Source organism: Cydia splendana, chromosome 3, assembly GCF_910591565.1.
Source record: "Cydia splendana chromosome 3, ilCydSple1.2, whole genome shotgun sequence".
Taxonomy (NCBI): domain Eukaryota; kingdom Metazoa; phylum Arthropoda; class Insecta; order Lepidoptera; family Tortricidae; genus Cydia; species Cydia splendana.
The window spans coordinates 26,697,053-26,722,031 of record NC_085962.1 but is presented as its reverse complement, the minus strand read 5'-3'; the positions used below and the strand labels follow the sequence as shown (position 1 = coordinate 26,722,031).

The 24,979-nt window shown below is 39.1% G+C and overlaps 1 protein-coding gene across 1 annotated transcript; it reads left to right on the top strand.

Moving 5' to 3' along the window:
• The first annotated feature begins 10,185 nt into the window (after nucleotides 1-10,185).
• LOC134806713 (uncharacterized protein K02A2.6-like) lies at nucleotides 10,186-14,275 on the top strand. Its single transcript, XM_063780036.1, has one exon. It carries the CDS (start codon nucleotides 10,352-10,354, stop codon nucleotides 14,273-14,275), a length of 3,924 nt encoding a protein of 1,307 aa, XP_063636106.1. The 5' UTR covers nucleotides 10,186-10,351.
• Nucleotides 14,276-24,979: the final 10,704 nt, after the last annotated feature.

Genomic DNA, 24,979 nt, shown 5'->3' with positions numbered 1-24,979 from the left:
TGGCATATTTTAAATGAATGTAACTACAAACTCGTCAACACTGTGGAAATTATACTTATTTACTCCATGAATAAAGCAACGATGTATGTGAAACATGATATCAACATGAAAGACTATGTAAACATATGTGACGAAAACGACAGTCAGACGGATACAAGGCGAAAAAATCAAAGATAAGTACATGAAAATATACGGGTAGTAAAAATACACGACTCGTGTAAAACATACGCATGATAATGATATAGGTACGTGTTGGTTATATTTTGGGTGTACTTTACTTTTAGTTTTCTCTATAAATAAAACTTGGGTTTCGTTGATTTTTTATTTTATTTATTTCATTGCATGTTTGAGAAAAGCACTATACATACCTCGGCGGGAAATGGGGTTGCCCGCGCTCAGACCTATCCTACCTCGCTTCGCTCGGCCGTCTATATGTCTTCGGCCGGCAACCCCTTTCGTCCCGGCCTCTGTAGTAATGTAGGTACTATTATAGTACATACCTATGGTGCTATATACTTTATCGTCCTAGGGCGGGATTTAAGACTATAGGCCCGATTCGGATTTTGAAATAGATATCTTTTAGACATCACCAAGATACGATAACGATATGTTTAAGATCTAACCTGTCAAATATGTCATTTGCGCGATTCTGGAGATACTCTTGAACGATTTCCTCAGGATATTATGACTTAGAGATCCAATTCACATCTAATAGATATCTTAGGCTATCTAACGTAAAAGTGACATTGGTTGCCCGAATTGCGCTGCAAAAGAGAACTAGTTGATCTCTAAACTATAACGTATCTAGAATGGATCTAGTACGTGTCGTCTCTTGTGAATATCTTGAAGTTCGAATACGGCAGTATATACGTACTTGTCAACAATTCAAAGGGCCATATGTACTGTAAAACGTTGTACAATACACGTGCAAAAAGATAATTCGCAACTCGTGTCGATTTAAAACACTCCCCACGGTCGTGTTTCAATTTATCGCCACTCGTTGCGAATTTCCTAGTTTTCGCACTTGTATCGTAGCATCATATAGTTACAAGAAATACACAGAATAGAAGACTAATTCAAGTTTAAGACTAGGTATCTGACAACAGGCGGTCTTATCGCTAAAAAGCGATCTCTTCCAGACAACCTTTAGTATTTTGGGTAGCAGCTTTACACAAGTGAACTGGGCAATTTTAATGACATTAAAGTATCAAAGCGACAATGGCGACCTCATATCAGCGGCAGCCGCCGGGGTCGCGCGTCGGGGCGCGGTTGCACTGCACCACGGCACGAAATAATGCTCCGACCACTGACCTGTTACGCATAGACCGATAGTCTCCTTACGGCTAATCTGCCAATCGGGGGCATCGGGGGGTTGCAGTTCTAACCTAACCTAAACCTTATTTTCTATAAACAATTCATTTCTGTGGGGGTTGCAGTTCTGACCTAACCTAAACCTACTTTTCTGTAAGTAGTTCCTTTCTGTGGGGGTTGCAGTTCTAACCTAACCTAAACCTACTTTTCTGTAAGTAGTTCCTTTCTGTGGGGGGTTGCTGTTCTTACCTAAACTAAACCTACACTAGGTACAGCTCATCTGTTTTATAATAAAACAGTTTTCAGACATTGCCCACACGATGACGACATTATGCATACAGATCGATCATTATTCATAGTGACCGGACTTATCAAGTTGCCCGTAACATAATATGTATATGGAAATATTGCCAGTGTTTATTTTATTCCCCTCAAAGTAGGCGAATGTGGCGTTTTCACGGCAAATGTGGCGCTTTATGTATCGCGCCTGCATGTTTCCGCCACGGCAGACGATCGGCTCGATAGATATGAAATAGTAAAGATATGTGACGTTCCACGGCAAAAGGTACCTTCTGGCAGCTGGCGCTTACGTCGCATAGCGCCGCAAAAATATTGGAGCGACGTTAATAAAAGCGTAAGCGTCAACCGCCAAAAAGCACCTTTACCGGCGGGACGCCACATATCTTTACTATATCTTATCTCGTTAATCTCTAATTCATTTCCCGAATCGCGCCGGATGTGGTGGAATATGTTCGCAAGAAGACCCGTTACGAGCTGAAAGTGTTCCAGCTGCGATCGCGTCATTACGTGCACTTCAGCTCGCTTGTGGTGCACGTGCCGCGGCCGCTGCTCAGCTAGAAACCCTCACGAGCACGTGAGCACGGGCTTAACGAAGCGTGTGATATTTCGGCGGTTATCAAAATCGCTGCAGACTATTCATGGTCTAACTCTTCACGCTATTTGTTTTTAGCATAGAAGGTCGGATCCTATAGAAGTGTTAACACGTGCCTCCGTGAGGGACAAAACATAGGCAATGCGACACTGTGATTCATCATCATCATCATCTCAGCCATAAGACGTCCACTGCTGAACATAGGCCTCCCCCTTGGACCTCCATACGTGCCGGTTAGAAGCGACCCGCATCCAGCGTCTTCCGGCGACCTTAACAAGATCGTCTGTCCATCTTGTGGGTGGACGTCCTACGCTGCGCTTGCTAGTCCGTGGTCTCCACTCGAGCACTTTTCGACCCCATCGGCCATCTTCTCTGCGTGCAATGTGGCCTGCCCATTGCCACTTCAGCTTGCTAATCCGGTGGGCTATGTCGGTGACTTTAGTTCGTCTACGGATCTCCTCATTTCTGATTCGATCATGTAGAGAAACTCCGAGCATAGCCCTCTCCATAGCTCGTTGAGCGACTTTGAGTTTTGAGATGAGGCCGATAGTGAAAGACCACGTTTCGGAGCCGTAAGTCATCACTGGTAACACACATTGATTAAAGACTTTCGTCTTGAGGCACTGAGGTATGTTGGACGAAAAGACATTACGTAGTTTCCCGAACGCTGCCCAACCGAGTTGGATTCGGCGGTTGACCTCTTTCTCGAAGTTGGACCTACCTAATTGGACTACTTGTCCTAGGTAGATGTACGAGTCAACAACTTCGAGTACCGAGTTCCCAACAGAGACTGGGATGGGCACAACATTAGCATTTGACATAAGTTTCGTCTTGTCCATGTTCATTTTCAAGCCCACCCGTTGTGAAACTCGGTTGAGGTCATCGAGCATCATGCTGAGTTCCTCCATCGACTTTGCCATGACTACGATATCGTCGGCAAACCGAAGGTGAGTGACGTATTCGCCGTTGATGTTGATGCCAAGTCCTTCCCATTCCAGGAGCTTGAAGGCGTCTTCCATTACGGCAGTAAACAGTTTCGGAGAGATAACGTCTCTCTGCCTTACGCCTCTTCGCAATGGAATCGCCCTCGTGCTCTGCTCCTGTACTCGGACCGACATGGTGGCGTTACTATACAAACACTTCAACACTTCGATGTACCGATAGTCAATATGGCATCGCTGAAGAGACTCAAGCACCGCCCATGTTTCCACCGAATCGAAGGCTTTCTCATAGTCCACAAACGCTAAGCATAATGGCAAGTTATACTCTTTGGTCTTCTGTATAACTTGCCGCAGCGTATGGATGTGGTCTATGGTACTATAGCCTTTTCGGAAACCGGCTTGTTCGGGAGGCTGGAAGTCATCAAGTCTGTGTTCGAGACGGTTCGTGATGACCCTTGAAAACAGCTTATAGACATGGCTCAGAAGCGTGATGGGTCTGTAGTTCTTCAATAGGTTGTTATCACCTTTTTTGAAGAACAGCACCACCTCGCCTCTATTCCATGTTTCAGGTGTTATGCCCTCGGACAAGACGGAATTAAAGAGCTTCTGGAGGACTTTAAGTACCGGTGTTCCACCCGCTCTCAGAAGCTCTGAAGTGATTCCGTCTTTGCCCGGCGCCTTGTTGTTCTTAAGCTGCTTCAGGGCCATCCTAATCTCGTACAGACTGACACTGTGATTGGTCGAATTTATTTGTTGCCCAATGCCCACTATAGCCCATACTACTCGTAATTTAAGGTGAGGAATAAAAAAAATGTGAGACTGTGACAAGGACAAACAATAATAGCGCTTTCGCTGCTACTCCTACTGAAAGATACCTAAGACTATCCCGTTCGCTCATTTCCACCACCCATCCTGCCTTATCCAGTTAAAATACTAGATTCATGGTTTTTAGGGTTCCGTGCCCAAAGGGTAAAAACGGGACCCTATTACTAAGACTCCGCTGTCCGTCTGTCTGCCATTCACCGCACAAACAACCAACTTTCCAGTATTTTTTTAATTTTTTACCGGGAGATGTAGGTACACAAACCGATTCGACCTTGAGTACTGCCAGGGCCGGACTACGATGACACGTCACACCTCGGACACTGGCGATCAAATGTATGAAACAAACGCGTTCCTACGCACACAGTCTAAGCTCGTGTAGGTGAACGCGTACCATGCTTGTGTGAGTGAGATAAGACGTGCTAGGGTTCCCGCCAATTTGTTGTCAAGTTCGATGACCTCAATTACTTAAAACTCATTGCGCGAATTAGGAAGAAATAATAATCGTATTATGTTGTAAGGTGGGTATCTAAGCTCGATTTATACAATAGTTTCCTATTTTGAATCGGTATAAACTAAGTAACAAAATTTTTGTAAGGAAATTCAGGCCACCAAAATATTACGTAAGTTGAAAACATGATTTTTTGTTCATGTAGATATTGTGTTATTTTCAGTGTGATTTGATAGGTTTTGTAAATATTTGTTTAATATTTGAATATTTTACGTGGCCTCCGCTCTGCGCACCGCGTCGTTGCGTCCTTGCCGGCGTGTAGCCGGTAACTGTGAGGTAACCGAGAGCGGGTGGGCGGCACTTTCAACGGGAGGCAGGGAGTGTCCATACTGTACCTACGTTATAGTACTATTTATTATACTGTGGACACGTCGAGTGCGACGTGACTTCGCAGTTGAAATGGCTACACTAGGGATAGGGATGTACGGGCACTCGATATATGCCTTATAAATCTATGGCTCCGACATTTGCTCTACAACTCCTGAACGGATTATGTAAATACATATAATTATGTTCTATGCAGGATTCTACAAAAATATTAAATTATCATTTAATTAACGTGTTACTACGTGTTGGAGGGTAAGTACCTACAGGTTCTAATAAGGGAAGGGAAGGGAAGGGGATCCTCAAGGAATTCAATGATTTTATTTCTTACATATTTTAGGTAGTCTGTAAACACAATGACAAATACACCGTTTCATTATGAACATTTATGGTACCTAATGGAAACACACTCCGCTGCGCTCGTTTGCGCGCGCTTGGATACCCCCCCGCGTGTAAACTAGCACCCCTCCCCCACTGCACCTGGTTAAAACTAGTAGATTAGAACCTTTTATGTTGTAGAAACTTAACAGAGACAATATAGATACCTCTAGGTACTATGAGGACACAAATTAAAATATTTTCATTTTAATGATTTATTTTAATTTGTTTTAATTGTGATACATAGTTATGAACATCAATAAAATTAAAAACTAATGTACATTTAATTTTAGTACCTACGTATGAGGACACAAATTAAATTATTTGCATTAAAATAGTTTGTGTTATGTTTAAGTAGAAACACAAATAAATAAATTGTAAACTGAAATAAATACCATATACAATAAATAAAAAGCTCGCTTAAGTAACTGGAGGCCTTATTGGGCATTTTATCTTTCGTATAGGTAATATTTTTAATTTTGACATATTTTTAATAATAAGAACATATTTTGGTCCTGTAATTATTTCCAATACATACCTCTACAGTTCACGTTCTAAAGTATAAAAAAAAATCAAAAAAAATCAAAAATATACTTTATTCATGTAGGCCTAGCAACAAGCTCTTATGAATCGTAATTAATCTTAATCTAATTATCAGAGCAATTTATTGATGTTAATATTATTCCATAATAAAATTGGATTATTATACATATCAAATTTAACACTAAGAATTTCACAAAAGAATCGTCAAACATTAAAAAGATTGTATAAAAAAATACTAGTCTAGAATTTCTAGAATAAAATCTAAATGTCAAAAAAAAGCATAAGTAACAAAAGAAGTAGATAGTATTACATCGGAATATCCATTTCCTCATCAATAATCAAATGTACCTAATAAATAAATAATCATTTCGAATAACAATTAATCCCACGTTGTAATATCATTCATGTAGTCTTGTGTGGTATAATAAGCTTTAGAAATAAGTTTACGCTTTACATAATTCTTAAATTTATTAATAGATAATTCAGTAATATGGTTTGGAAGTTTATTATAAAATCTTACACAATTACCCATGAATGATTTTTTAATTTTATGGAGCCGAGTGAAGGGCACTGCGAGCTTATGTTTATTTCTAGTATTAATATTATGAATTTCACAATTTTTCCTAAAATTTACAATATTTTTATGTACATACAGAATATTCTCATAAATGTATTGACAGTGCACTGTCATTATGTCAATTTCCTTAAATTTATCTCTAAGTGAGTCTCTATGGTTCATTTTGTATATTGCTCGAATAGCCCTCTTCTGCAGAACAAAAATGGTATTTATCTCTGAAGCACCGCCCCACAGTAAAATACCATATGCCATAATGCTATGGAAGTAACTAAAATATACTAATCGAGCTGTTTTCACGTCAGTTAACTGACGGATTTTGCTCACTGCAAAAGCTGCAGAGCTCAGTCTATTCGAAAGAGTAGCAATATGGGGACCCCACTGGAGTTTAGAATCTAAAGTTATACCAAGAAAAACTGTACTATCAACTAATTCCAATTCCTCATCCTTCACAATGACACTTGTTTGCACATGCCTTACGTTACTACTAGTGACAAACTTAATACATTTAGTCTTTTTCTCATTTAACAATAAATTATTAACATTGAACCAATTTACTACTTTTGAAATGGCATTGTTTACATCATTGTAAGCTTGTTGCTGTCGTTTGACTTTGAAAATAAGTGAGGTGTCGTCTGCAAACAATACTATATCATGGTGGGTCTTAACAAGGAATGGCAAGTCATTTATGTAGATAAGGAACAGGAAAGGCCCCAATATTGACCCCTGTGGTACACCCATAGAGACCAATGACCCAGGTGATCGCTGTCCATTCACATCGACCCTTTGTATTCTACCATTTAAGTAGGACTTAAGTAAATTCAGTGCCGATCCTCTAACTCCGTAATAATGAAGTTTCCTGATTAATGTTTCATGACAAACACAGTCGAAGGCCTTAGATAAATCACAGAAGACACCTAAAGCATCTCGTGACTCCTCCCAGGCATCGAAAATATGCTTAATTAGCTCAACACCGGCATCGGTTGTTGAGCGACCCCGTGTAAAACCAAACTGCTTATTATGCATCAAATTATTAACGTTAAAATGTCGTACTAATTGAGAAAGAACTAATTTTTCAAAAATCTTGCTAAATGTTGGTAGCACAGATATCGGTCTAAAGTTAGTGGGGTCAGAGCTGCTACCAGATTTAAATAAAGGAATTACTTTACTATGTTTCATTAGATCAGGAAACTCGCCGCAATCAACACTGTTGTTAAATATAACTACCAAGTCAGGCGCTACAATTTCAACTAAGGATTTGACAGCATGGACAGAGACTCCCCAGAGGTCATTAGTTTTTTTGACATTAATTGATTTAAACGCCTTTATTACATCTGAGGTACAAACATGTTCAAAATGAAGGTCTCCACAACACACTGGAGCGTTATGTTTTAATAATGTAACAGCAGATGAGGGTGATGAATTTAAATCCTTAGTTGTGGATACTGGTACCTCGGTGAAAAATTTTTCAAATTCTGTAGCTACTTCTAAATTGGAATCTATAATTTTGTTATCAATGTTTAGTTTAAGCTCTTTAATTGTGTGTTTAGAGCGACCAGTCTCCACATTTATAACTTTCCAGGTTGCTTTAACAATGTCGGAACTACTTTTTATTTTCTGACTTAGATAATTTCGCTTAGCTATATGACAATCTACTTTAAACTTCTTCGAATACTCCTTCACATGTTCTTTAAATTCATCACTCTGATTAAACCGCCGTTCCTCATATAAGGCATACAGTTCACGTCTTCTTTGATGTAAGTCCGCAGTAGCCCACTCACTAAAAACTGATGCACCACTAACTACGACCGATTTTGAGGTGAATATCGCATTATAATGATCCATAAAAGTGTGAAAGAATGAATTATACATACTATTAGGACTCATATCGGAAGACAAAAAGGGTAGCGCCTGAACTAAACTTAGCTTCATTCTTTCCACGCGGTCCGAGGTTACTGGTACAAAAGTTATTTGTTTTCTCATGGTATTTTTCCTTAATGCCTCAAATACCATTAATTGACCTAAGTGGTCTGATTCTAAATTGCTGATAACTTTTTTAGCAATAGGAAAAATATCTGTGAAAATATTATCTATACAGGTTGCACTAGTAGCAGTCACTCTAGTGGGCTCCATAAACATGTGGTTGAGATTACAAGATTTAAAAAGATTCAATAATCTACAAGACATTGTTGAATTTTCCATAATATTTACATTAAAGTCGCCGCATATAAGCAATTTCTTACTAGAAGATGATATTTTAAGTAGGGCAGATTCCATTATGTTTTCAAATAATTCAAAATTACTTAATGGCGGCCTATACACACAGACAACAATAAATTGCTCTAATTCTACTGCACTTAGTATATTTTACTTGTAATCATTTAATTGTTTTCATATTGATGCCTATAATGCCTATTATGTAATTCTAAAACATCCACAAGAACAAACATGGTGGGAAGTTGGTTACCCAATTTATAGACATAAGGTTTTAAAAACGTGATTCAAATTTCAATTAAGTAACATATTTCAACTAACTTAAGAATAAATATTTCATATGGTGCACGAGTGACTAACAATAATATGATAAACAATACATTCTGACTTAAATAAACATTATGCGAAACAAAGGGACCCCGGTGCACGATCATATATCCTTGCCTGGTGGTCTATACCTATAAAAACCGGCCAAGTGGGATTCGGACTCGCGTTCCAAGGGTTCCGTATATTACCCATTTTTTAACAATGTATTTTTTTAATTTTTTATATGCGAAACGCGAGTGAATTGCTTTTAAAAAACCCGTAGGGGTCGGATCAAAAAAATAAGTAATTAGTCCGACTCACGCTTGACTGCATATTTCTAATAGATTTTCCTGTCATCTATAGGTACTTAAAGAACTATTTTGTATATTTTTTTCAAAATTTTAGACCTAGAGTTTCGGAGATAAAGAGGGGGAATGGTAATTTTTCGGCTATTTTCATAAATAACTTCTAAAATATTTATTTTAAGATTACAAAATAAAATTACTTGACATTCTCAAAATTAGCTCTTTTATTCGATATGTAACACGATAAAGTTAAAAAAAAACATAATTTTTAATTTTTCTCATTCGCCCCCCAAAAGTGGCCTCCATGTTTAAAATTCATAGGTTTACGTAAGATGTCCGTCTTTGGGTCACGAATTTACATAATATGTGTACCAAGTTTCAACTTAATTGGTCCAGTACTTTTGGAGAAAATGGGCTGTGACAGACGGACAGACAGACAGACAGACGCACGAGTGATCCTATAAATAAGGGTTCCGTGTTTTCCTTTTGAGGTACGGAACCCTAAAAAGCAAAAACTTCATTTCAATATTAATTAAACAAAAATCCAATAAAGTAACGTGACGAATTTCCGCTCAAACACACTACAAAAGTAAATCCGTTCAATATAAACTTTATTGCTATCCTCGCGCACATTACAATAGTGCGAGCTGCAATACCTAAGTTAACATTTACCCTTTGAGGCACGCGATCGGTTGAAGCGTGGGCCCCCGGGCACGGCGCGGCGCGGCGCGGCGCGGTGTGGGCGTTCAGCAATAATGGTTTAAAACAAACAGTGGCTAGTTAGCTGCGTTTGACGTTTCCTAATGAAAATAGCCTCATTTGAGGTAGGCCCTATCCATAGTGGAAATGCCGCCAGCGCCAGCATCACTCGCCAAAACACTGACAACGGCAGGAACCCGTAAAATCTGACCTGTAATTTATATTATCAATTTATTAATCAAAAGATAAGTTCGCCCTTCTTCTTTCTAACTTTATGTTGAAAAATCATTTAGGTATTTACATACAATATATATACAGTGGTACTACTAAACGAAATTAAACTTTATGTTATTTATAATGTGTCCTTTAGTACTGTTGCATATGTGTGCGTGAGGCTGCGTCCTCACGCTGTTATTGGTTTAAATATATGGCAGTGCGCTAACGGCCGTCTGTGGTTTTACTCGCTCCTATCCCGTATTTATCAGTGGCGACTCGCGTGCGCAATCTACCCGTTCCGGAAAAAAATAAAACATGGCAAATACTAATATCGGTATTTTAACTATTTTTGATCACGCTGGCCAAAGTTGGAAGAGCTACAAAGGCAGGATTCAACAATTTTTTTTGGCTAATGATTTGGACGGGACGACAGATGCTACGGGGAAGAAGAGGAAAGCCATTCTTTTGAGCGCACTCAGCGAAGGCACGTATAAATTAGTTGAAGATTTAGCGTTGCCGAAGCAATTGGAAAGCGTGCCATTCGAGGACATTTTGACGCTTTTGGACGGACATTTTACACCGACACGGGTGGGCTTCGGGGAGCGTCATAAGTTCTACTCCGCGTCACAGCAGGTAGGCGAGTCTCACACGCAATGGGCGGCGAGGCTCCGTGGTCTGACTGCACACTGTGAATTCGCAAATGTAGAAGACGCACTGCGTGACCGGTTCCTGATGGGCATGTTGCCAGGCCGGGAGAAGGAAAAGCTTTATGCCCAGAATTTAAAAGATTTGACGCTGACTAAAGCAGTCCAGTTGGCAGAAACTATTCGGTGTGCCAGCGCGGGGGCTAAGGCGTCGGGTTCCGAACCCGGCGCTGATCAGCTGTTGAAGATATCAAAGATCCCGAAGAAAACCGAAGGTGTCGCAAAGGTTCCGTGTACGGTTTGCGGTTACACAAATCATAAGACTGCAGAGTGTCGTTTTACAAATTTCGTGTGCAAAAAGTGTCATGAAAAGGGACATTTGCGTAGAATGTGTAAAGTGAAATACGTTAATGTGGGACCAGAGGATGAGGGCGATGACGACGACGGTAAGATTTATTTTATTCGTTCATTTCGCGGAGAGCCTATGGTAGAAACCGTTACAATTCGTAAAAAAAAATTTAAGTTTGAAATTGACACTGGCAGTGCCGTCACGGTTGTACCGCAAAATACATATAATAAGAGTTTTAGTGACATTCCCTTACGATCCACGAACAAAAGGTTGGACGGTTATTCTGGGGAACGCATTCGGTGTATAGGAATGATTCCATTACCTATTTCATATGCGGGGAGCACGCATTCGATAAACGCATATGTAGTCTGCGATGAGGGCCCCGCACTACTAGGAAGAGATTTCACTTCTACATTTAATTTACAATTAACCCCTGTGCATTATTGTAGTGACGACACTACAGTTAAAAGGTTGCAAAAAGAATATCCTCAGCTTTTCTCGGATGAACTTGGGTGTTACAATAAAACTAAAATTAAATTAACTTTAAATGAAAACTCTAAACCAGTTTTTATTAAAGCCCGGCCGATCGCGTTCGCGTTGCGAGATAAGATCGATAAGGAGATAGATAGGCTAGTCAATCTAGGCGTTCTCGTTCCAGTCGAACACTCTGAATATGCCTCCCCCATTGTTCCCGTATTAAAACGAAATGGAACTGTTAGGCTTTGCGCAGATTACTCGGTGAGTATTAATAAACAGCTAGTCGTTGAGCAATACCCGCTGCCTACCGCAAATGAGTTATTTTCCAAACTGTGTGGCGGCAAACAATTTTCTAAACTCGATTTATCGATGGCATATAATCAGTTTATGCTCGACGAGGCCTCACAAAATATAACGTGTATAAATACTCACCGAGGCCTTTATAAATATACAAGGTTAGTGTTCGGTCTGTCCTCGGCACCAGCGATTTTTCAGCGTGCTATGGAGGGGCTACTAGCGGGCATGGATGGCGTGTTGTGTTTGTTGGACGACGTGCTCATCACGGGCAGTGATGAAAAACAGCACCTAGACCGGTTGCACGCAGTCCTTAAGCGGTTGCAATCAGCAGGGTTAACCCTACAAAGGGAAAAATGTGTGTTTTTTCAGAACGAAGTTTCATATTTAGGGTATGTCATAAATAAAAACGGGTTAAAAAAATCATCGGACAAAATAGAAGCGATGGTAAATGCACCAAAACCTAAAAATGTTAACGAGTTACAGTCTTTCTTAGGACTCGTAAACTATTACCGGAGTTTTGTACCGGAAGCTGCAACAATCCTGAGTCCATTGTATGACTTATTAAGAAAAGGTATAAAGTGGCATTGGTCTAGCGAGCACGACAACGCGTTTGGAAAAATTAAAAGTGTCTTAGCGTCGGATCAGGTACTTGCACATTTCAATCCAAATGCGAAGGTCATCTTAACAGTTGATGCATCCCCTACCGGGCTATCCGCCATTTTATCACAAATCGAATCAGATGGCACCGAAAGACCCGTTTCCTTTGCCTCGCGCAGTCTTAACGCGGCCGAAAAACGCTACTCGCAGTTACAGAAGGAAGCCACTAGTATCGTGTTTGGTATACGTCGATATCACCAGTACCTGTACGGAAGGTCGGTACCCTTCGTTTTACGTACAGACCATAAGCCCTTAACCAGCATTTTTCATCCCGAGCGTGGCATTCCCGAAGTATCTGCGAATAGATTACAGAGATACGCAATGTTTCTAAGTGGTTATAATTACGTCATAGAATACGTACGCAGCGCTGATAACAGCGCGGACTACTTGTCGCGGGCTTGCCTGCCGCCGCCGCGAGGGGGCGGGGAGGATGCAACTCGGGTCGACCCGCGCGATGATTGCGATCGAGCTGCATACATTTGTTTTGTCACGGATGGTCATTTGCCAATTTCCGTTAATGAGCTTCGTAATGAAACTAGTAAAGACATTGTTCTCCAACAGGTAATTAAGTATAACATGAATGGCTGGCCTCATAAAGTTAACGATATAAAAATAAAACCATTTTTTTTATGTCGTACACAACTATCGATTGAGAACGGGTGTGTTATGAGGGGCCATAAAGTAGTTATACCGGAAAGGTTGCAGGGAAAAGTGTTGTCTGAATTACATACCTCTCACTTAGGTATCGTTAAAACTAAAGCGGAGGCACGTTCAAGGTTATGGTTTCCCGGTATAGACGAGGCAATAGAAAAAATGATAGGTTCGTGCGACGTTTGCATTCAATTACGGCCATCTCCGGCGCGGGTTCCATTGGCACATTGGGACCTACCCCCCACGGTATTTTTTAGGCTCCACATTGATTTCTTGGGTCCTATAAATAACCACACATATTTAATCGTTGTGGATGCATATTCCAAATGGGAGGTCTATGATATGGGAAACTCGACGTCATCAATGGCGGTCGTAGATAAATTATGTGATTTTTTTTCAAGGTTCGGATTACCTGCGGTTATCGTAAGTGATAACGGTTCATCCTTTTGTTCGCACGAGTTTACCGCCTTTTGTAACTTAAACGGTATACAACACATGACGTCACCTGCATACCACCCGGCCAGTAATGGTCAGGCGGAAAGTATGGTCAAAGTGATTAAAAAAGGGATCAAGTCTAGTTTACTAACAGGTCGCAATGTACGGGATAGTAAGGTTAAACTATTACAGTACTTGTTCAATTACAGGAACTCCGTTCATTCTGCCACAGGCTCTTCACCAACTGAACTAGTGTATGGACGCAAACTAAGATCGCGTTTAGATCTACTGCACCCGGTTACGCCAACGCCCTCATCCTTGTCGGTCACCCTTGCTAATGTTGTCAAAAATAAACAGTGTTCGCAGAATAACAAGTTGAATAGGAAGAACAATGAAACCTTTACCACCGGTGAACGCGTTCTATACAAAAAAATTACTAACAAAAACAAGTTCACTTGGTCTAAAGGCGTGGTTGAAAAAAGACTGGGCAAAGTTTTATACTTAATAAAAGACATTACTACCTCAGTGGTTATTAAAAAACATAAAAATCATATACTTACGTACTATCGGGTGCAGCGACGGTTGAGCATTTCTCAACGAAAATCGCTTGCACCCCAAACTTTAAAACATCACGCCTCCTTCTATTACAACCAATCACGGTCGTGCAATAAGTATATTGCATCGGTATTGTTTTTGCGTTCTGACCTGACCAACCCAAACATGTGTTGACCATCGGTAATAAATACAGTCACCATGCCAGCAAACTTAAGTGAATTGGAGAGGAGTAAAATTGTAGTCTTGTGGGAGCAGGGTTACAAGAAGGCGCAAATAGCAAGAGAGTTACACCTTACGGTAAGTTGATAAACTCCATTACACTAATAAGTTATTTCTTATGCAAGGGAGCAAAGTTGTTGCTCAAAATAATTACATAAAATAGTTCTCTCTATAGATTACAGGAAAACCTGATGAAAATACAAATGTCGGTCTTGAGAAAAAAAAGGGGAAAAAATATGTAACTTTACGGAACCCATGGGGCGCGAGGCCGACTGCACTGGGCCAGTTTTTATAAAAAGCCGAGTGACCTTTTTTTCATGTGCTACGTTTTTTTTTGTATTTTGTAGCTATAATCAATACTGTACTCCTTCTTAATATTGTTATTTTATCTTTGTTTGCAGAGGAACACTGTCGCTAAATGGATTAACCATTACGAGAGTGACGGCAACGTTACTACAAGAAGGCGACCAGCTCCACATAGGTTAATTAATGCAGCCGGCGTGAGAGAAATTATGGCAGCCTTCTACCTGAATCCGTTTACCCCGACGCGGCATTTAGCAAATCAATTTAACTGCCACGTGTCAACCGTCCGGCGAGCTCTTCATAATGCCGGAATACACTGCCGTATTCCGGCTACGAAATTACACCTCACTGATGCTCATAAGGCAGCACGTCTTAGGTTCGCCGAAGAAATGGAAAATTTTGATTTTTCATGCGTCATATTTGCTGACGAAAAGACTTTTAAGTCTAGCCAACATGGCCGGAAGCATTTATGGCGCATGAATAATACCCGGTATAACCCCGAAAACGTGCTGCCAAATCAGGAGTCTGGAAGAGTGACGGTTAATATGTGGGCGTGGATGAGTGCTGATGGTCCTGGTGAGCTGGTATTTTTACCAGAAAGGGCCACTGGGGAAAATTATCTCTCAGTACTGAGAGATGTAATGCTGCCGTCGGTAAGAGCTATCTATCCGGCGGCAGAAATGCCCGAAATATTGTTAGTCCATGACAACTGCCCGATCCACAAGTGTCGATTAGTCACGGACTGGATAGCGCGGGAACCTGGACTAACAATATTACAGTGGCCCGCCCGCTCCCCGGATCTCAATCCAATTGAAAATTTATGGGCGATTATGGTTCAAAAGTGGGACATGAGAGCCGAAAGGACCAAAGAGGCACTTGTCCACCATGTTAACGAGGTTTGGGATTCGCTAAGGGGAACTACTGTGTGTGAAAACTTGGTAGGATCAATGAACAGGCGGTGTACAAAGGTAAAGGAGGCCGGAGGGGCAATGACTAAATATTAGCTGAATGATTGCACAAAACATTGTGAGGAAACCTGCATTCATCTGCGAAGTGATTCAAATGTGTGTCCATTATCCGCTAGCCACTTTCTTGAGCATTTCATTACATGAGAGGCCTCCGCCCACTAGTGGGCATTCTGTTCATGGATTTCGCCAAGTCTTCCACATAAGTAGGTATAGGTAGTGTTGTTATAAATTCTCTCGATTTTTTTTAAAACATCAGTATTATCACTAAAAACAAGTCGCACGCGGGGTAGTACGCGGATAAATAAGACACGTTTTTAGTGATAATTTGAAACAGTTATGTTTGTGTAGTGCTAAATTAATAATAATTAATACTTACATTGTTAGCTTAGTTTAAATTTAGTTTAGTTTCAAGTTAATTTTAATGTAATTTATTAATTTAATGATTGAATATGTTTACCCATACAACCATTTCCAGTCGCCGTTACGACGCGGTGTTGACACATCTTGTGTCGACACCGTCTGTTTCGGTCACAATTCTAGTCGCAGAGTCGTCGCCGTGTCGACACAGTTACCAGAAATGGGGAAGGGTCGACACATGACACAAAGTGACATAAAGTGTGGTCGCCGTGTGCACACATTGTTTCGAGTTTGCGACTACTTTATGCAAAAATCATTCATTCATTCGTTCATTTTGTTCCTGTCAAATGGAAACTGTCAGATGGAAAAATACTTAAATAAAAATAAGTGACATTAATACGCCATCTCTAAAACGGATTACAAGACGTAATTATATATTGTTTGCATTTATATTACAATAGGACTTAAATTATTATGGGGAATTAAACTGCTCGAGTGATTTGATAAAATAAGTGTAATATAATCAACGCGCCACCACATTGTTTTAGTTTAGCCGGAAATGAAATTGTTTACTTCTCAGTGCCTGTGTTCATAACTATATTATTTGAAGCATTTTTAGTACTTCGAAGCGTATACTATACTTAAATAACAGAAATAACGCTTTACATACTACGAAACTTGTTAATTATGATGTATAAATATGGTTTAAGGCTGAGAAATATTGCAGTCACAAAGTAGTTGCAATGTTTCGACTTTGTGTCGACTCTGTGTTGACACATGACACGCGCTATCAAAAGTAATAACAAAGTTACTGGTATGTTACTGGATTTGCAAAATGGCTCCTTGTGTTGATTTGTTTTCAGATATTCTCAAAGTGTAAAAATGCCGTGGTCAGAGATGGGCATTAATCGATTAACTGTTTATTCGAGTAATTAATGGAATAAAAAAAGTTAATTCTCAAATTTTAATCGCGATTAGTTTAGTCGACCTAACATAGATTGAAATTGAATTAATCTGAATATTAATCGAATAAATTATCGATTAAATCTCGATTGAAAGTTGACAGGGGGCCATTTTTGTACGTAAAAATAATAGAAATGTCTTGCATGCAGATGGTAGCAAAACACTTTGTCATAAAAGTCGAGATGGGTGTCGATATATTGGTTTTAGGGAGTGCCGATTTCGAAAATAATGACCATTTTGGAATCCGAAATGGCGGCCATGCACTGTGTCATAAAAGTCGTCATGGATGTCGTTTTATACGTTTTAGGGGGCCCCAATTTTGAAAATGATGACCATTTTGGAATCCAAAATGGCGGCCATGCACTATGCCATAAAAGTCGTCATGGGTGTCGTTTTATAGGTTTTAGGGGGCGCAGATTTCGAAAATGATAACCATTTTGGATTCCAAGATGGCGGCCATGCACTATGTCATAAAAGTCGTCATGGATGTCGTTTTATAGGTTTTAGGGGGCCCCGATTTAGAAAATGATGACCATTTTGAAATCCAAAATGGCGGCCATGCACTATGTCATAAAAGTCGTCATGGGTGTCGTTTTATAGGTTTTGGGGGGCGCAGATTTAGAAAATGATAACCATTTTGGATTCCAAAATGGCGGCCATGCACTATGTCATAAAAGTCGTCATGGGTGTCGTTTTATAGGTTTTAGGGGGCGCAGATTTCGAAAATGATGACCATTTTGGATTCCAAGATGGCGGCCATGCACTATGTCATAAAAGTCGTCATGTATGTCGTTTTATAGGTTTTAGGGGGCCCCGCTTTCGAAAATGATGACCATTTTGGAATCCAAAATGGCGGCCATGCACTATGTCATAAAAGTCGTCAAGGGTGTCGTTTTATAGGTTTTGGGGGGCGCAGATTTCGAAAATGATAACATTTTCAATTTAAAAATGGCGGCAATGCACTATGTCATAAAAGTCGTCATGGATATCGTTTTATAGGTTTTAGGGGGCGCAGATTTCGAAAATGATGACTATTTTGGATTCCAAGATGGCGGCCATGCACTATGTCATAAAAGTCGTCATGGATGTCATTTTATAGGTTTTAGGGGGCGCAGATTTCGAAAATGATGACTATTTTTGATTCCACTTTTATGACAAAATACGTAGCCGCCATCTTGGATTCTAAAATGATCATCGTTTTCGAATTCTGCACTCCCTAAAACCTATAAATCGACATCCGTGACGACGCAAGTTATCTTTATTTTCAGATCTATCAAATTGCTACAGAATACAAAGTACAAAAAAGAAGCCAGGAGGTAATGAAACAAGCAAAAATACAGATGATTGCTCGACGCAATTCGGTGATTCTTAAATTGTGTCCAGATTTTTTTTTGTCATAAAAGTTTTTATTTTTCACATATTACTCTCACAAGTTCCGTGACATTTCGACCTTGTAATTTTTTAAGTAAATGTTTTTGTTTATCTATGAGGGTCTCACTAGAATAGTATAATCAAGGTATGTTTATATTTGATGAATGAAATAGTAACGCAAAAAAAAAATATATTTGTGTCTTATATTCCTGCCGAAGACTTTTATTTTACCTTTTCCTTCTACACAAGTTTGGCCAAGTAATAAGAATTTAGGGCTCTCAATTTTATTTTGACTTCTACAACAGTAAAGCTACGAGGCCATGTTTGGTATCGTTTTCGTATAAATTCGCAGTACCAAATTTAGTTAAGGTATCACATTGACACCATTCCGAAGTAAAAACATATAAACTTATTAAAATACTTTCTTTTAAACTCCTCTTCACGCTTAAACTGCTGAACAGTTTTAATTTAAATTTGGTACACATATATTTTGAGTCCCGAGACAGGATATATTAATAAGTTATCTCAAAAATCATCCTTTAAAGGTGTGAAATGAGGTGTAGGGGGGAATTCAGAATTGACTTCTTGAAGTTAATACTGTTTAAGTTTAGGTTTGAAGTCATGTTTTTTCATCATTTTTAACTAAATCAAAGATGTAGACCATCCCAAATTTCATATAAATCGGTTCAGCGGTTATTGATTTCCCGTACAAATTTCCACGCCACTTTTCACACCTTCAAAAGATGATTTTGGTTATAAGATCTATCCTATGTCCTGTTCCGGGACGCAAACTATTTCTATACCAAATTTCAACGAAATCGGTTCAGCGGTTAAGCGTCAAGAAGAGTTTCAAAAAAACCGGCCAAGTGCGAGTCGGACTCGCGTATTAAGGGTTCCGTACATTAAGTCCGACTCGCGCTTGACTGCACATTTCTAATAGGTTTTCCTGTCATCTATAGGTAAAGAACTATTTTGTGTATTCAGACGGACATACATACAGACGCACGAGTGATCCTATAAGGGTTCCGTTTTTTCCTGTTGAGGTACGGAACCCTAAAAAGATTTATTTTTATTTTGTGGAATGGTGTCAATGTGATATCTTAAATGGATTCAGCACCCCAGATTTATACGAAAACGATACCAAACACGGCCTAGCACCTTCACTGATATAGATATATCAAGATAAAATTGAGAGCCCTAAATAAACTTTCAAGAGCGGATATCTCAAAAACTATTCAACATATCGAAAAAATTGACTGAATAAACTTGTAACAAATTAAATTAACTTTCATTTTGTATAAGTGGCCATGTCGCTCAGATGCATAGTTTCCGAGATATAATCGAAAAACGGGAAAATGGGACCTTCAAAGCCCCCTCTCTCCCCCCCGCTCAAGGGCTACGGCCGGGGACTTTTGATATGTTCACCTCCTAACTTGTCAAACCGAGTTACGGAGTCAAAAATTGTGTTCCGAGCATTTCCCTCTACAACTTTTGGAGCATTCGTTGCCTGACCTAAGTAGCTTATTGAATTTCTTTAAAAACTTTTCTGTAAAAGGTTGACGGGTGTTGGGTGTTTATTATATGGTTTCGGTCGATTATTATCATTTGCATTGCCCATGATGACTTACTAGAATTACGAGCACACGAGACACTAATAGTAGTTTGACAAACCTTGGTTTTCAAGAGGTATTTTATATTGACATTTGCTGTCACAAATTTGCTGTCAGATTTAGTCGCAAACCGCACGCAAAGTGCACACAAATGTGTCGACACCTTGTTACGGAAAAGTGTAGACACGGCGACGACACTTTGTTTCGAAACAATTCTAGACACATTGTGTGGACTCTGTTACGACACATCTGACATTTAGTTACCACTTTGTGATTCTGCGACTGGAATGGTTATATGGGTAGGTATTGATTTTAATTTCCAATAGGATTAGTTGTATTAATGGTTTTTTGTGTAATGTATATGCTGATGATGATTTTATGTAAAAGGTGTTTTAGTTTACTTAGTTTATTACCTATATTCGCTAACGTAGTGTGTGTTAACGTTGTTTTCATTTAAGTTAAAATTAAGTTGTCTAGTGTGTGTAATATGTAAATTGTGTTTTATAGGGTTAGCTGGTATTCGATAACCTATTGTGAGTACTGTTAATTGTTTCTTGTGTGAAAAATTGTAAAACCCGATTATTTTAGGAATGATGTCTAAAAATTGTTTTAAGAATATAGATAGAGGTTTCTCACTTATCCAGGTCCCACTTAACCAGGTTTCACTGTATATATAGATTTAAATTCAAGTTTATCGCCGTTGTCGGCGATAAAGATGAAATTAAATTAATTTTGGAAATGGCTCTAGCCGGCTTACACTATTAGCTACTAGGTTCGGTATTAGTTATTAGGTTTACTTAGCGATTAAATCTTACAATATAACATTTTACGCCTTTTATTCTTTTTTTTATTCGACCCAATAATGCCCGATAGCAACGCAAAGGGCCCACACTGTATATTTAGTGATTACGGGTTTCTCTCTCTGAGGGTTGATCTCTGGGTTCTTTTTGCCGCTTTGACCCGACTTTACTTGTTACTACATTTTAACCATCTGTTACACATTTTAAGATCGACACGCTGTAATAATCGGAATGATCAATACGTGCGATATGTTGACTTGTATAGATACTGATAATATGTGCTAATGTGTGTTCTTTTTTAAATATTGTTGATTTATATTCATTTAGTTTCTCTCATTTAATTTGGTTAAATTAATTTAATCAAATGTCATGTAAAATAAAAACAATATATATTTTTCTAAACGTATTTATTTTCTGAATATATTTTACCCATAAAATAAACTTAAACTAAATAAGCCTACCTTGAAGACTAATTAACAAATTATCATAAAATTACACCTGAAAACAAATTATGATTAACAAAAATAAATTAAACAGACTAAACTAAAACTACCTACAAACCTACAAATAGAAAATTGGCCGCGCTGAACGACAACACTAGATAGGTAAGCTCCAGCCTTCCGGTCACCCTACAGCCTACCTATTTCCTAATAAACAAAATCTTACATTTAAGACTTATAACAAAAACCTATTTACTAATCGATTGAAATACTGACATGAGTAGGTGCATTCCCGCCAGCGAGGGAAGACGATATTTTCATTGACATAGCAAATCTGAAACGTATTGCTGAATGGAATATAGCTCGCACATTTGCCACAAGAACCACTCTATGCAGCAATACGGTTCAATTTCGCCATTTCACTATAAATTCGTTTCGCCTCGCCGATGGAAAAGCACTTCAAGCAATATTAGAAAAAATGTTTCACAGTTAACAGAAACGCCACGGCTCTAAAGTTTAATGTGAAACATTTTTTCCAATATTGCCTCGCAAGACCGTATTTCAGGTGGTGTGAAAGCCCGGTGGCGGCTCCACAGCGGCACCATCGGTTGTCTGTAATAAGAAAATAAATCGGTCAAGATTGATGCTAGTAGTATTCGCTCATTTTGTAGTTTTAGCGAAGGAAATGGTCATATTAGTGCTCAAACGCAAATGTATGATAATAAGATATCATAAAAAACGGTATGTTTTTTCTTTGTCGTTTATTGTTGCCAAATTTGAAGCATAGACCTTCACTCACTTTCATTCGTTTCGGTTCCATTTTTTATCGAGATAGTTTTAGGAAATTATTTAAAAAGGCGGAGTTGACACAAATGACGTTACCGCCATTGGCATATCACGCAAGAGGAAACGTAAGTAAGACTTAGTAGGTAGGTAGGTAGGTAGGTTCTTACCTCAGGCACAGGCGCAGGGGCACCCCACACACCCAGCATGATGGGCTTGCTGGAGCTGCCGGCTGCTGTTTCACCTCGCCCGTGCCCTCACGTGTCCTGCTTCCAACAAATATATCCCATTATGAATTTGTAAATGTAACTCAAATATTAATACGGACAGACCGATGGACATGGCGAAACAACAAGGATTCCTTGTTGACTACGGAACCCTAATAAAATAAACATAATCATAAATATGAACAAAGATACTCTAGTTGCGTCGGTCTTGATGCCGCGGAATATCAATTGGCCGTGATCTGGTCCACCCCGAATGCGAATTTCAACAATAAAGTCACGCAAGGGGGAGTAAGTAAGACTTAGTAGATACTGAAGGTTCTTACCTCAGGCACAGGCGCAGGGGCACCCCACACGCCCAGCATGATGGGCTTGCTGGAGCTGCCGGCTGCTGTTTCACTTCGCCCGTGCCCTCACGTGTCCTGAAGCTTTCAACAAATATATCCCATTATGTATTTGTAAATGTAACTCAAATATTAATAGTTACGGATTTTTTTTTAACTTTTGTTTTATTTTATATTGCTGTAACCAATCACTCAGTCAGGAAATCACAGGTTAAAAAAAAATTACTACCAAAAACACCAGCGAATGATGGATGCCATGTCTCGTATTCGTAACAGCGGTCAAACTAAGACTGATGAATTAATTTAAACATTTTCGTCTCAAATAATCAAGTGCCGCATCCCGCCTAAAGAACATTTGTTATTATTTTAGTTTAGCTCTAGTTACGGGCCGACAAAGGGATATAATTGGACAAAGCTCAGTCTCTATATTACTAGTACAGCATTAATTTACACATTACAATGACAGGTATGTTATTACTTACATTTTTGCTAAACGGTGCTATAAGCCTAACAATACGACTACACTAGTGGAAACCTACTTTGTATTCAGAGTGTAAGTAGTAAGACAATAAGTATGTAAGTTTTACTTTTTCAGAAAGCTATTACATACACATTATAGGTTAGTCCAATTCTTATAATAAAGATAATAAAAGCAGTGAGGAATCTCTCTACACTTACCTGATGGCACACGTCACACTCGTCCGGCAAATAATGGTCGTAGCGACATGTGCCGCAACCATCGCACCAGATTTCGTCAGTGTCCAATATCACGATTAAATTTTGATTATAACTTAAATCTACATAAAAATGTCTTATATTTAAATTAAACAAAACTCCACACCCCGCACAATTGTCTCTGGCCACGAAATGCGTCTCATCCCATGGCCAAACTAGTCCATTATAAATAAAATTTAATAACTCTCCGCGATTTAAAAACACATCCACATCTATAAACGGGTCCATTTTGTTCCAAATCCTTCGAAACAATGACTTGAGGGTTGAAATGAAATCCACTTAAAGCTTGAGGTTTAAAGTTTGTGTCAAGTGTCCTGGGACAAACTGCTTTTTGTTCAAAATCGAATTTGATATTATTATGATCATCGAAGTAAAAAAAAAACACGTAACAATACAGGAATCTGTGCAAGTAAGTAAGTACTTACTTGCACAGATTCCTTTATCTATCTCACCTGTGCATTGCATATCGTGCACTCATCCGGTAGGTACTGATAATATAAACAAAATCCACAGTCTTCACACCACACTCTCGGATGAAAAAGAAACAATCGTATAGTGTCAGCAAGATTGAAATCCAAAATATAATGTTCATCTCCTGGCATATTCAAGTGCACTCGTCCACAATGCACGCAATAGTCATTTTTCACAAAATGGGTGGGCATTTCCCACAGCCATAATGCTTCACCTTCTAATATTAAATATAAATCGTCCCTCACCAGCACCGAGTTGGGATCTATTACAACGACCATGTTTATTGATAATAACCAATACGTGTGAATCGCGTGTAGGGAGAAGACTGAGACTACAAATTGAACAAGTGGGACAAGTGGAAGAAACCCTTGAAAGTTATCGCCCAATACGAAAATTTATTAATTTTTGTGTTAGCCAAAAGATACGATAATATAATACTTATGCTGTTTTTTTTTTCATTTTAATATTATGCGAACTCACTCACAAAATTTCATGAGAATCTGTTGAGAGATGCGACCTATAGAGGGGACAGCCGGACGGACATGCGAAAGCATTCAGCAAATAACTAATTCAAATTTATTCACTCATTCAAACTTGTCAACATCTAGGTCCAGTGTTTGACACGCAATATGGTGTATTTGCTTCGAATCTGCAGATCCATTTTTAGTAGACCACTTCAAAAAAAGCAATCGTATATTGTCAGCATGATTGAAATCTAAAATGTAGTAATCAATATTACTGGATGGATGGAATGGAACTGGATGTAGTGATCAATATTAGCCTCCTAAAGCACAGCCATACAAATAAAAAAATATATAATTTGCCACTGAAATTTGAACCGGTAGAAGCAGAAAATAGAGTTGATTTTGCGTTGATTGAAAATTTGGTCGGACCTTGGCAGGCGTGTCTCACTCCCCGATTTCGTCGCTTTGCTACAGGTAGCTAAAAGTGCATCCGTTCGGCCCCAATTTTGGGGTTTGCCATAAGCCGCGCGTGGCGCTGTCGCCACCTAGCGGCTATATCTGTGCTGATCGTAACAGCTGTTCTCTTTTCTCTCCCGATCTACCTACTAAGTAATTAACAAAAAAAATAACCGCCGAAAAAAAACTAAAAGGAAATAAAAAAAAACCGGCACTAACACGAAACGAGTCGACCAAACAATAGCACACTGAAAAGAAAAAAATAATTATTTTGTCTTCAATAACGCAAGTGAATACCTATGAACTATGTATATACATACTTCTGAAATCAATCACACAAATCTGCGTATTTATATATTTACAATCTGTT

Bases quoted from the DNA above. Each gene is read 5' to 3' on its own strand.
- LOC134806713 (XM_063780036.1), top strand. From the start codon at position 10,352: ATGGCAAATACTAATATCGGTATTTTAACTATTTTTGATCACGCTGGC.